Below are 14,143 nucleotides of genomic sequence, written 5' to 3'. Positions count from 1 at the left end.
AATGAGTGCTACCCTGTGCAACCTTGCAGAAGACAGCTTGCCAGCCTCCCCTAGGTGACTTTCCCACTCTTCACATTTCCCCTCCTCTCTCTCTCTGGATATCTTGGCCCTGAATTCAACCAGGTCTCTTTCTCCTTTTGCAAACAAAAACTGAGATTTTGGTTTTTTTATATATTTTTAAGATATATATTGGCTCTAGATCGTTTTGGAGAATTCAAAACTATGTGATTGTTCAGTACCTGGATTGCTTACAGTATACCTCAATTAGCAGATGTGGCTACAGACACTTTTTAAGAACAGAATTTAACATTTTAAAGTGAGGTTGTAAATCAGAAGGCAGAAATAGATGCAGCAGGCCTTTTGAAATGGGATAATTTTCCAAATGTGACATTTTATCTGTGAGTTTCCCAGAAGGCCAGGAAAAAAATCCCTTGTGATGCATAGCCTTAATTGATCAAAGGAACATACAGGTTCATCTGAGGAGCCAATTCTTCCTGGCTTTTTAAAACAATTTTCTTTCGGCATTTTTAGGAAAAAGAATTGACATGGATTCTTATATAAATGCTGGTTGATGCTTGTAGTTGGTTTCATGAAAGGTATAGAAATTGTCTACAGATGGATGTCTCATGTTGACAAAAATGACAGGAGGCTCCTTAAGCCTGTTTTCTACGGAAAGCTAGGATAATGTAATCCAGATATGTAATTTTTAGATGTTCTCTCTTGAGTCATGGCTAGGATTTCAAGAACTTGGACTGGGAATGACTAATATGTACTGTAGATAATCTGATTGTTTGAAAAGCACACATAAGAGAAAAAAAAAACAAAAAGGAAAATCCCACTCCTATGTATGTACCAAAAAGAATTAAAAGTAAAAGCAAGGATGCAATTAGATATTTATACAGCAATGTTCATAGCAGCATTAATAGCAAAAAGTGGAACCAACCTAAATGTCCATGGACGGATGAATGGATAAACGAAATATGGTACATACATACAATGGAATATCATTCAGCCTTAAAAAGGAATGAAACTGACACATGCAACAAGATGGATGAACCTTAAAAACGTTATGCAAAGTGAAATAAGCCAGACACAAAAGAACAAATATGGGGACTTCCCTGGTGGCGCAGTGGTTAAGAATCCACCTGCCAATGCAGGGGACATGGGTTCGAGCCCTGGTCTGGAAAGATCCCACATGCCGCGGAGGAACTAGTCCCGTGCGCCACAACTACTAACCCTGCGCTCTAGAGCCTGCGAGTAACAACTACTGAAGCCCGCGTGCCTAGAGCCTATGCTCCACAACAAAAGAAGCCACCACAGTGAGTAGTCCCTGCTCGCTGCAACTAGAGAAAGCCCACGCGCAGCAACAAAGAACCAACACAGCCAAAAATACATAGATTAAAAATAAAAAGAACAAATATGTTATGATTCCACTTCTATGAGGTACCTAGAATAAGCAAATTCGTAGAGACAGAAAGTAGAGGCCACCAGAGGGGCAGGTGGGAATGAGGAGTTATTGTTTAGTGGATACAGAGCTTATTTGAGATGATGAAAAAGTTCTGGAAATGGATAGTGGTGATAGTTGCCCAACAATGTGAATGTACTTAATGCCACTGAATCATACACTTAAAAATGGTAAAATGATAAATTTTATGTAATGTATATATTTCCACAATAAAAAAATTAATGAGTTAATATTTACAACACACACACACACACACAAATATTACTGGAGGGATAAGTTAATGGGGATACAGATAAGACAAGATTGACCGTGAGTTGGAAATTGTTGAAGCAGAGTGATGGGTACACATGAGCTCATTGTAATAGTTCCTCTATTTTTTAAAAAAAAATTTATTGGAGTATAGTTGGTTTACAATGTTATGTTAGTTTCAGGTATACAGCAAAGTGAATCAGTTATAGATATATCCACTTTTTTAGATTTTTCTCCCATATAGGCCATTACAGAATATTGAATAGAGTTCCCTGTGCTATACAGTAAGTCCTTATTAGTTGTTGTTTTTTTATTAATTTATTATTTTTGGCTGTGCTGGGTCTTCATTTCTGAGCGAGGGCTTTCTCTAGTTGTGGCAAGCGGGGGCCACTCTTCATCACGGTGCACAGGTCTCTCACTATTGCGGCCTCTCGTTGCGGAGCACAGGCTCCAGACGTGCAGGCTTAGTAGTTGTGGCTCACGGGCCTAGCTGCTCCACGGCATGTGGGATCTTCCCAGACCAGGGCTTGAACCCATGTCCCCTGCACTGGCAGGCAGATTCTCAACCACTGTGCCACCAGGGAAGCCCAGTTATCTATTTCATATATAGTAGTGTGTATATGTCACTCCCAATCTCCCAATTTATCCCTCCCGCCCACCACTTTACCCCCTGGTAACCATGTTTGTTTCCTGCATTTGTATCTCTATTTCTGTTTTGTACAGAAGTTCATTTGTACCCTTTTGTAGATTCCACATATAAGCAATATCATATATGTCTCTCTCTGACTTACTTCACTCAGTATGACAATCTCTAGGTCCATCCATGTTGCTGCAAATGGCATTATTTCGTTCTTTTTTATGGCTGAGTAATATTCCACAGTATATATGTACCACATCTTCTTTAACCATTCCTCTGTCGATGGACATTTAGGTTGCTTCCATGTCCTGGCTATTGTTAATAGTGCTGCAATGAACAGTTTCTCTACTTTTGTATGCAATTGAAAATTCTCGTTATAGAGGGAATTCCCTGGCTGTCCAGTGGTTAGGACTCCAAGCTTCCACTGCTGGGGGTCCAAGTTCAACCCCCGGTCGGTAAACTAAGATCCCGCAAGCCACCTGGCATGGCCAAAAAATTAAAAAAAAAAAAATCTAAAAAAAAATCCCCGGGGGCTTCCCTGGTGGCGCAGTGTTTGAGAGTCCGCCTGCTGATGCAGGGGACAAGGGTTCATGCCCCGGTCCGGGAAGGTCCCGCGTGCCGCGGAGCGTCCGCGTCCGGAGCCTGTGCTCCGCAATGGGAGAGGCCGCAGCAGTGAGAGGCTCGCATACAGCAAAAAAAAAAAAAAAAAAAAAAATTCACTTTACAGAGCTTAAAATATCTGATACTGAAAAAAATCAATTTAAGGACACAATAAATTAGTGGGAAATGAGAAACTACTGGTTAAAGTGATGATGGTGAATATGGTGTATAATACTATTATCATATACTTTATATAACATAATTATATGTAAGTATTATAATATATAATGATTTTTATTATTGTCCTAGACCCCTGTAATTCTCTGCCCAGGAAAAGAGGTAACAGGTATAGTTAGTTATGTCAGACTGCGTCACTTCTCTGGCTGTCAGCTGGTTAGACAACTCACACTGTAAAGTCACACAGCAAGTTGGGAAGAGCGCTTTCTAGCGTCTAGAAAGCATCATGCAGACAGCCTGAACACCACAGATTGAGATACTCCACGAAGGGAATCGCAAAGACATGGGACAACTGCCTATCCAGAAAAAAAAAAAATGAAAAGCCCACATCAAATTACTTCCAGTCAGCCCTGCTTCAGATCACAGTACAAACTTTCAAAACATAGGCCACACAGTTCACAACACAGGCCAGTTTTCAACAGCATTTAACAGGAATGAGGAAGACTGATGACTCATGTACTTTGTGAATATAAAGCACCATTACACTTTGCTATGGAGATACAGCTGAGTTCTGGATAATATTTACATAATTGAAGATACTCATAACCTAAATATTAGCCAAGCTGGGGTAAAAAGGTCTTTTGAGTCTACTCTATGTATCATTACCATAATGAGTCCTGACTGCTTTGCAAGAAATTACTACTGAACCTTGAGGTTAAACTTGTTTTACATGTTTGAGATAGGTAATTTTATTTACTCAGCCCATTCTTATTAGAATGCCTGTGTAGGAAATTTACTTGTGATTCACACTCCAGTTTTGTAATGGTTAATTCATTCTCTATGACCACACTCACCTAAAAACTTCACCTGCATTTGAATGGCTTGAATTTACCAAGACTTGTCTTCAAGGGTCTTGACTTTCTTCCTAGAGGCCAGTATATGTAAATTAACTTCATGACCACAAAATTAATGCTAAAAAAGCAATGCATATATATTTTCCTCTATGTCAAGTGGATGGATATTAATGGCATTCTTTTTGTGAGCCGTGACCAATGTCCCAAAGACAAATACAGGGACTTCCCTGGTGGCGCACTGGTTAGGAATCCACCTGCCAATGCCGGGGACACGGGTTTGAGCCCTGGTCTGGGAAGATCCCACATGCCGCGGAGCAACTAAGCCCGTGCACCACAACTACTGAGCCTGTGTTCTAGAGCCCGCGAGCCTCAACTACTGAGCCCGTGAGCCACAACTACTGAAGCCTGCACGCCTAGAGACCATGCTCTGCAACTAGAGAAGCCACCGCAATGAGAAACCCATGCACGGCAACCAAGAGTAGCCCCTGCTCACCACGACTAGAGAAAGACCGTGTGCAGCAACGAAGACCCAATGCAGCCAAAAATAAATAAATAAATAATAAAAAAAATAAAAATGCAGACGAAGTGCATAACCTAGAAATATCTAAAAATTTAAGAAAAAGTTGGGGGGAGGGTTAAATTAGGTGATTGGCATCAATATATACACACTGCTATATATAAAATGGATAACCAACAAGGACCTACTGTATAGCACAGGGAGCTATAGTTATATTTTGTAATAACTTATAAGTGAAAAGAATTTGAAAAATATATATATATATATAAAACTGAATCACTGTGCTGTACACCTGAAACATGACATTGTAAATCATTTATACTTCAAAATAAATATATAATAAAATGCACGATTTCATGTAATAAACCTAAGAAAAATTTAGGTATATCATGAATGCACAGAATATATGTAGATACTAGTCTATCCTTACATAGGTATAAGGGGGGTGATATTTAATATAAAATTAATGTAAGTTTCCTGTTTTATAACTTTGCTTTCAAAGAATTACATTACCACACATTATGCTTCTCTCGTAACTGGAGAAACTGCGTATCATCACAGGTAAGAGGTTTTTAAAAATATGTAACGTATTCCAATACTGTATTAAGAATATAACTGTAGGGACTTCCCTGGTGGTCCAGTGGTAAAGAATCCGCCTTGCAATGCAGGGGACATGGGTTCGATCCCTGGTCCGGGAACTAAGATCCCACATGCCACGGGGCAACTAAGCCTGCATGCCACAACTACTGAGCTCACGCGCCTCAACTACAGCCTGCATGCTGCAAACTACAGAGCCCATGCGCCACAACTACAGAAGAGAAAACCCACACACCACAGCTAGAGAGAAAGAAGCCCGCATGCTGCAACGAAAGATCCCACAGGCCTCAATGAAGATTCCACATGCTGCAACTAAGACCCAACGCAGCCAAAAATAAATAATAATCTATGAAAAAAAAAAACTACTGAAAAAAAGAATATAACTGTAATACTGTATGCCACAACAATTTTATAACAAGCTTCCCTGGTGGCGCAGTGTTTAAGAATCCGCCTGCCAACGCAGGGGACCCTGCGAGTTTGAGCCCTGGTCTGGGAAGATCCCACATGTCACGGAGCAACTAAGCCCACGTGCCACAACTACTGAGCCTGTGCACTGGAGCCCACGAGCCACAACTTCTGAAGACCGCACGCCTAGAGCTGGTGCTCTGCAACAAGAGAAGCCACTTCAGAGAAGCCTGCACACCGCAACAAAGAGTAGCCCCTGCTCGCCGCAACTAGAGAAAGCCTGCGTGCAGCAACGAAGAACCAACACAGCCAAAAAAAAAATTTATAACGGGCTTCCCTGGTGGCGCAGTGGTTAATAATCCGCCTGCCAATGCTGGGAACATGCGTTTGAGTCCTGGTCCGGGAAGAACCCACATGCCGCAGAGCAACTAAGCCCGTGCGCCACAACTACTGAGCCTGCACTCTAGAGTCTGTGAGCCACAACTACTGAGCCCGTGTGCCACAGCTACTGAAACCCATGTGCCTAGAGCCTGTGCTCCACAACAAGAGAAGCCACCGCAATGAGAAGCCTGCACACCACAACCAAGATTAACTCCTTCTCGCCACAACCAGGGAAAGCCGGCAGGCAGCAAAGACCCAATGCAGCCAAAAATAAATTTTAAAAAATTTTATAACAATTAGTGTATAGGTTAGGCAACCGTGAAGCAGTTGTATTGATTACACCAGGCTACCAAAAAGCAATCATATTCCTTGCTGCTTCTTACCAGTGCATGAATCATTATACCTGTAAATAAATGAATTTTTCACATCACCTTTTCATTTTCAATGGGTACACGTAACATCTAGTGTTGTCTATCATTTAAGATAATACAGATGTACATACTGAGATGGTCCATCTTGTAAACAGATGACGAATTTGGCAGTACAGTACTGTATTTTCCTTATGATTCTCTAACAATTTTTCTCTAGCTTACTTCATTCTAGGAATACAGTAAATGATACCTGTAACATAGACGAAACATGTTAATTGACTGTTCATTGTTGTAAGGCTTCCGGTCAACAGTTATTAGTAACTTTGGGGGAGTCAAAAGTTATACGTGGATTTTTGACTAAATGGGGGTCAGAGCCCACAAGCCCCAAGTTGTTCAAGGGGCAGACTCATATAAAAAGACATGAATCCAGTGGGTCTCTCACTCCATTCCAATGAGTCTATGTGACACTGCAAAGTAAGACTGAACCAACTTCTGAAAGCTAGGAGTTGTCTGGGTAGTGTTTGTGGCCACATCAACAGGCATTTAGCTTCCTTAAAGCAACAAACCAAAGAACCCAACATTAAAGAATAGGCAGAGAATATGACAGGGTACTCAGAAAAAGGAATTAAAATGGCCAATAAAACATATGAAAACATGTTCAACCTGAGACAAAGAAGTGCAAGCTGCCATTTTCCCACATATCAGAAAGTTTGATGGAGATAGGAAAAAACACACTCATACATCTATTTTTCATAGGAGTATAAATACTCGCAACCATTTTTGGATGGCGACATTTATTAAGATTAACACGGCATACACTTTGACCTATCGGTATTCACTACAAGGTATTTACATTCTGGATATACTTTAAAAAGTACGTGTGCTGTGTATTTTCACAGCAGCATCTTTTGTAGTAATATCAAAAGACGAGAAATAAATGAGGGCTGGGAGCATATTCATGTCATAACATGCTACTAAAGCTGTTCAAAAGAGTAATATGGAAATGTTACCAATTATATGGTGTGGTACCTGTGTAGATTTGATACAAATATATAATCAAATACAAAGATATAAAATTTAATAGAAACTGAATGCATATATATATGAATGTGTGTATGTAGGCAGCTAATACTTTCTGGAAGGACATAAGAAAACACTTTTCATTTTATATCATTCTGTTGTATTTACATTTCTAACTTGGGCATCAACTCTGCTTCCCTCTCCCTGTCCTTGCTTACCCCAGTGAGAAAGTGGTCATGCAGATGCTGAGTTTGTTTCAGGAACCACTTGAGTTCAACACTTACAAACATTCATCACTGGAGGGTATAGATCAACAGCTCTCAGCTCTGACGGTGCACTGGGAGGCCTTAAAGAAAAGCAGCCTGACAGTTTGGTCCAACCCCCAAAACTCTTAATTAGTACGGGCTGCATCCTCACACTGGGATTCCTAAGAACCGCCCAAGTGATTCTAAAATGCAGTCAGTGAGTGGTAAGAACCATCAGTACATGTCACTTTAATTATTCCTCCATGACAAATAACGACCTAATGGGCTGTATGACAGCAGGAATCAAGTGTCTGAGACCATGGGCAGAGTCACCAGCACCTCCTGCCCACATTAGGAATTTGAGGCCCAAATAAAGGCCACATCCATATGCCACGCCTCTCCTGCTGTGTGAAAATTAGCTTTTACTGATTTTGTGGTCTTAGCTGAGGTCCTGTTTGTAGGGACTGTGGACTATTCTGGTTTACGTCCTCACACTGCTTTTAAGTTTTAAATAACTAGTTTAAGCCACACTATCCTCCCCCACACTAGCCTTTGAACAAATTTAACTTGACAAAAAAAGATAGGTAGGAACAAATTTAACTTAACAAAAAAAGACAGGTATCATCGCTACCTCAATAGATGACATGAAAGCCCATGTACATTCTTCTGTTAAATTTGCTAGCCACAAAGTCATATCTTGGCAATGTTTTCTTAAAGAGTGAATATTAGGTAAGTATTTCCAAAGAATCGATTTAGCAAGCAAGTTTCTCTAAATCTATGATTAACTTTGCCGTTAAGCCAGTTAACAGCCATATGAAATATGTATTTTTGCAAGAATATAGCTGACCAAAAGGAAGGGAAAAATAGCAAATTCCAGAAATAAGTGCTACATAAATATTCACAAACTTAGACATGCTATACACAGCTGCTATCATTTAGGCAAGGTTTCTTTACATGACTTACACAAATAAAGTCCCTTTTTGAGTGGAAAATGCACGCACACACTCTCAAGGTGAGCCCAGTCTTAGAGCCTCAATGGAAGTAAATATAACTTCTAAATTTTTAGAAATTGTATCTTCTAAATGTAACTTCTAATAAATATAGTAAAATGAGCTCAACTTGAGGGTCTTAACAGACACAATCTTACTTTTCAAAATATAACTTGAATACAGAACTCCTTAAAAGTAGTATCTGAAGTGTGAGCCATCATATATATTTTTATTTTATTACAAGAGATTTTAAAATTTGAGCAAATACAACTGTGACAGAAAACCAGCTTCATACCAAAAATACACTTTCAATTACTTTATCAAGCAAATAAAAATTTATTTGCTTTTTCTAGAAGTTAATGTACAGTAAAAATTTAATATTGTACATGACAGACATGTAATTAAGCATACAAAAGGAACATGTATTCAATGTTCAGAAACAAAAATAAAAATAAATAGCAATGATAAAACTTTGAAAAAAATAATGCACATTTTAGTTGTGGAAAATAAGATTCTTAATTATATATACAGTTATACTTAATAGAAAGCCATCTCTTTATAATTGCACAAAACACGGGACCAGTAAAGCATCATTTTTATGGCATGTAATACTATAATCCTAGGTTGTTTGTTGCTTAACTCCAGGATATAAAACACTTAGGTTTGTAATATAAGAAAAGGTACGCAGTACTGTTGGAGAAAGATTGTCTTCCTCAACTCATATTAACCTGCAGTACTCCTACAAAAGGCTGTACAGGAAATTTCACAAAAAGAAATAGTGAACAATCACTGTGCCCACTCCATGCGGACCAAGCAGCCAAAGATGGGCTTCCAAGTAAATGTGGTGGGGCATTTAATATTTTTATATTTTTATACTAAAAATCATTATTTTTTTCTGTAAAAACACTTTGTGTTTAATAACCATGATCGGCAATCTCAGCACACACACAAAAATCCTGGCAAAATGGATGGAGTTTCTGCTTACTTTATTTTCATGAATAAAATATTTCAGGAGATAAGAATTTATAGAAAAGAAACATTAATGCTCAATTACTTACAACTTATCGGGAGTGTTATTCCATTTTTAAAAACCCTGTTTTAAACTTCTCTGTAAGAAAATCAAAGGTAACATTTCCATTTGTATTATGGCACAGCCCTCAAGTCAGAGAAAAATACACTTTGGGGAACCAGAAAAGACTGCACAAAGGTTAGGGGAAACCTGAAAACCTCTTGGTGAAAAACACTTGAGTCCTCTAGGGTAATAAAAAAATATGTGTGACTTAATTATAAATATTTACATTTCAAAGCAGAATCATGAGTTAGCTATGTAGCTGCTCAATACCAATGATTCACAGGCATTTCAAAAGGTGTGATAATGTGTCCACAATATTTGTGTCCACACTTGAATGCATAGAATACAGAAAAGATTATGGTTCTCCAGTCTGTTACGTATCATATCTATAACAAAGTTGCTTAAATTTTGAAAGCTATACAACCAGAAAGACGAAGCAAATATTTTTTAGTATCTCACATAAAATACACTTTAAGTACTACTGATTTCACTCATTTGCTCGACAACTTGTCCTAAGATCTCATCAACTACATCGACATCATAATTCACTTGCTGAAGATCGAGATCAGGTACAATCATGGCCAGGAGCTGTCCTACGTTAACTCGAAGAGATCGAAGTTTGAGGCTGCAAATACAAACAGTACACCTATTAGACGAACATTATAACAATACAGTTCAATATTCAGGTAGGCCTTATAATTTAAGGGAAACATTAAAATGGAATCTCTGTAGAATGATATACAAACTAAATGAAAAGCAAAACTTCCTCAAGAGAACTAGATTTAACAATTCATTTAACTTAATAATTCATAATTTAATAACTAAGTATAATATTTATCTGTTGGTATGTAGAGTGTTTCAAAACACTAGCAGCTCTGTTTGGTTCCAACTATTACAATTTTAATTCGAGATTGGAGAAAAGATGAACTGGTAAAATACATAAATTACAAGATGTTATTTACAAATGAAAATCTTGTTATCACCTGGAAAACAATAATGATACACTAGTGAGAACACTGGTCTAAGAATAAGAATGTGTCTCTTTGAAGTTCAGCTTCCTTTTGAGTAAAGTGAATTGAACTGTTCCCTAAAACATGTTCTATGAGATATCCATAGTAGTATAAAAGGAAAAAGAAATGGTCCTGTGGTCAAATGAGCTTATACAACTTTGGGTTAAATAATGGTAAAAAGACTTTTTAAAATGCAGGATTTCTGGGACTTCCCTGGTGGCGCAGTGGATAGGACTCTGCACTCCCAATGCAGGGCACCTGGGTTCAAACCCTGGTCAGGGAACTAGATCTCACATGCATGCCGCATCTGGGAGTTTGCATGCCACTACTAAGGAGCCGGTGAGCTGCAACTGACGAGCCCTGCAGCAGCAACTAAGGAGCCCACCTGCTGCAACGAAGACCCGGTGCAACCAAATAAATAAATATTTAAAAAAAAAAGCCTTTAAAAAAAATAAAATGCAGGATTTCTCTGAACCTATCACATGCTAAAGTTCACTAACTATCCGTTTTACTATGCATTTATTATAAACACTGAGAAACCCTGGATTAAGTGATCATTATCATTCCTTCCGTTTTCTATACTGTATCTAACTGAATATCCACATTCTAGACTTCAAATTTCTACAACTACACAGCAAGCAGCCTTTGCGTCGAAGCTTGAGACGCCTAGGTCAAGAGAATGTTACACTTGTTTTTGTTCTGCCCCCTCCCAAAATATAAGAAGTCTACATTTAGTTTAGATACTGATCTTTCTAGGGTGGAAATCTCTGAAGGAGCGAGCTGCTCATCCTTGGGTTGACAACGCATAAAAATGTGATTTTAAATATGTTTTTTGTGAGCTTATGTTAAGATTCCATTGGACCTTTGATAAAATTTTACATCATGCCCATAACAGCTGTTTTTTGTCCAAGCTTTCCCACTCATCTTCAATCAGAGGCCCATTTCTATAGAAAAAATAGAAAAAGACCAGTATGATCCTACAACCATCTTTGGCCTATCCTATCCTTTAAGTCTTTTGACTGTCCTGGCTAATTCCTCCTCTCTACAGGACACATCACAAATCCCTATTTTAGTACACAGAACAGGACTGAGAGAAATAGTGTGAGCTCCATATGCAATTTTAAATATTCAAATAGTCACATTAAAAAGTAAGATGAAATAAATTTTAGTTACATATAAAATATTACTTCATCATATAACCAAAATATTGAGGCATTTTATTTATTTATTTTTTCATACTAGGGCCTCAAAATCCAGCATGTATTTTATACTTAAAGCACATCTCAATTCAGACTAGCTAGATTTCAAGTGTCAGTGGCCAAATGTGCCTATACTGTCTTGGAAAGCACAGGTCTAAAAGACCATCAGTTACTCAAAGTTTAGTGTGCGAGTCATCTGGGAGATTGTTTACAGGTTTCCAATTTAATCAACTGCACTGTGGTCCAAGGATCTGCATTTTCACAAGCACCACAGATGCTTGTGGTTCCCGTTTTCAGAAACACCAGTTGGGATTTTTTTTTCTGACCCCTTGCCCCCCGATGCTTGTATGTACTGATCTATTCATTCTATTTCCATGAATAGATTTAACGAAATCCTTTAAAACCTTAAGCTAAAAAACTAAGTCATAATATAATTAATGTCAAGTAAGGATGGTAAATTATTTCTCAACAATAGTACATTTTAGGTATCAAGTTTTATCATATTAGCAAGAAGAGTTGCACTATTTCTAATGACTATTTTTGTGTGTTTCTTTTTCTCTCTTGAATGGTTATCAACAGACCACCAATACTGTCAGAACCCCAAGCCCATTTAATATCTTCCTGAGAGAGGGTAATCATTCATTTACTGTTTTCTTATTTTCACAGAACTTCTTCCTAATTAATCACCTGTAATTAGGAATCACCTGTAATGGCAATTTTTAGTAATTTTGTGATTTCCTAAAAGTTAAAATTGGGGAAGGCATGTAGTAAAATGAGGTAGCAAACCATAAAGAAATGGTGCCAAGTACAGAAATTAAAGAAATCAAGGTCAAAAAGTAAGTTTCATGAAATAGACCCTTGTCTTCTAGTCATCGCCTAATTCAGCCCATCCTTCAATATCTGGCTCAATTTTCACTTTTTCCCAAAAAACATTCCAAACCACTCTGACCAATCAGAGCTTAATTCCTTTGAAACTCCTATTTCATTTAAGTTCACAAAATTGTTAGTTCCTTGAAGGGAAGAATGATGACATGTACTTCTTTTGTATCTCTGTCTATCAGAACGTTGGGATCACAGCAGCCAGTAACTTCTTTTGCAAGAACAATCTGTTTGATGTGCACTAGCAAGTAAGTATCATGCTAACCAGAACTGCAGCCCTAGCCAAATGCCTCATCTCATATTACCTTTCCCCATCAGTATAATTTACAGACTCCTCAATGTTACTTGACGTTGACACATCTCCAATTTGTCGACTTGTAGACTTCAATTGTTCGATTTCAGTTTTCAGTTCTTCACACTGCAAACGGATTTGTGATTTTTCCATTTCCAATAATTCAACCTGACAAAAAATTAATTAATTTTATAACTGTACAATTTAAAAATACTAATGTCAAAGTGCAAATTTAAGCTAAGAAATGTACAAAATCCTGCTTGATGAAAATTATTACCATAAAAAAATTAGGGCACCTCCCCGCTCCAAAAAGAAAACCAAAACAACACACACAAAACACAATAGCTTTCTATAAATAAAGCTTCATTTGCTTAGTTTCAGCTCTATATCTTTTTACATTAGAAGAATACAAAATGTTAATTAAAGCATGACTAAAAACAAATGGGGGCTTCCCTGGTGGCGCAGTGGTTGAGAGTCCGCCTGCCGATGCAGGGGACGCGGGTTCGTGCCCCGGTCCGGGAAGATCCCACATGCCGCGGAGTGGCTGGGCCCGTGAGCCATGGCTGCTGAGCCTGCGCGTCCGGAGCCTGTGCTCCGCAACGGGAGAGGCCACGACAGTGAGAGGCCTGTGTACTGCCAAAAAACCCCCAAAAACAAAAAAGCAAATGAGACCTAAAAACTGAAAAACCAAGATAAAAATGCCCAAATTATGTTGAGGTCATAGTGACTTTCACTTCTTGCACACTCACCAGCAGTAAGTTACAACAGAAAGCTTATATTTTTTATGTATTTTGTCATCTAGCTCCTGAGCCAACACATCAAGCGGAATGTCTGAATAAGCATTTATGTCGGCAGTATTTCCAGAAGAAGGGGCAATTCGGTACCATACTGTCGTTTCCAAATTCCTTTTAGCAGAGAAACTCTCCTTTCAAACACCATGTAAATATAATACGTAAAATATTTTTCAAAGGAGCTACCCAAATTTGAACTAGGGGCTCCTCCTTCCTCAGTAAAAGAACGCCCAAATAAAGACTACATTTCCAAGGCATCCACTGGCCAGGTGACTAAGGTCTGACAGATGGCATATAAGCAGCTTTCAGAAACTGCACCCCTTCTCTTTCCTGTTGCCTGGAATGTAGATATACGTTGGCTGGACCTGAAGAGCCGTCTCGGACCACAAGCGC

General features: G+C 38.5%; 1 protein-coding gene across 2 annotated transcripts in view; it reads right to left on the bottom strand.

The window, feature by feature from the left end:
- Positions 1-9,476: 9,476 nt before the first annotated feature.
- MORC3 (MORC family CW-type zinc finger 3) overlaps positions 9,477-14,143 on the bottom strand; it is a 41,162-nt gene continuing 36,495 nt past the window's right edge. For both annotated transcript variants that reach the window (XM_032629787.1, XM_032629788.1), the window contains 2 exons: positions 12,973-13,127; positions 9,477-10,204 (listed from right to left, as the gene is read on the bottom strand). In XM_032629787.1, the coding sequence (XP_032485678.1) occupies positions 10,051-10,204; positions 12,973-13,127 (309 nt within the window). In that variant the 3' untranslated portion in view covers positions 9,477-10,050. The remainder of the gene's footprint in view (positions 10,205-12,972; positions 13,128-14,143) is intronic.

Source organism: Phocoena sinus, chromosome 4, assembly GCF_008692025.1.
Source record: "Phocoena sinus isolate mPhoSin1 chromosome 4, mPhoSin1.pri, whole genome shotgun sequence".
Classification (NCBI taxonomy): Eukaryota; Metazoa; Chordata; class Mammalia; order Artiodactyla; family Phocoenidae; genus Phocoena; species Phocoena sinus.
The sequence above is the reverse complement of the archived record's forward strand: the minus strand, read 5'-3'. Positions and strand labels throughout refer to the sequence as shown.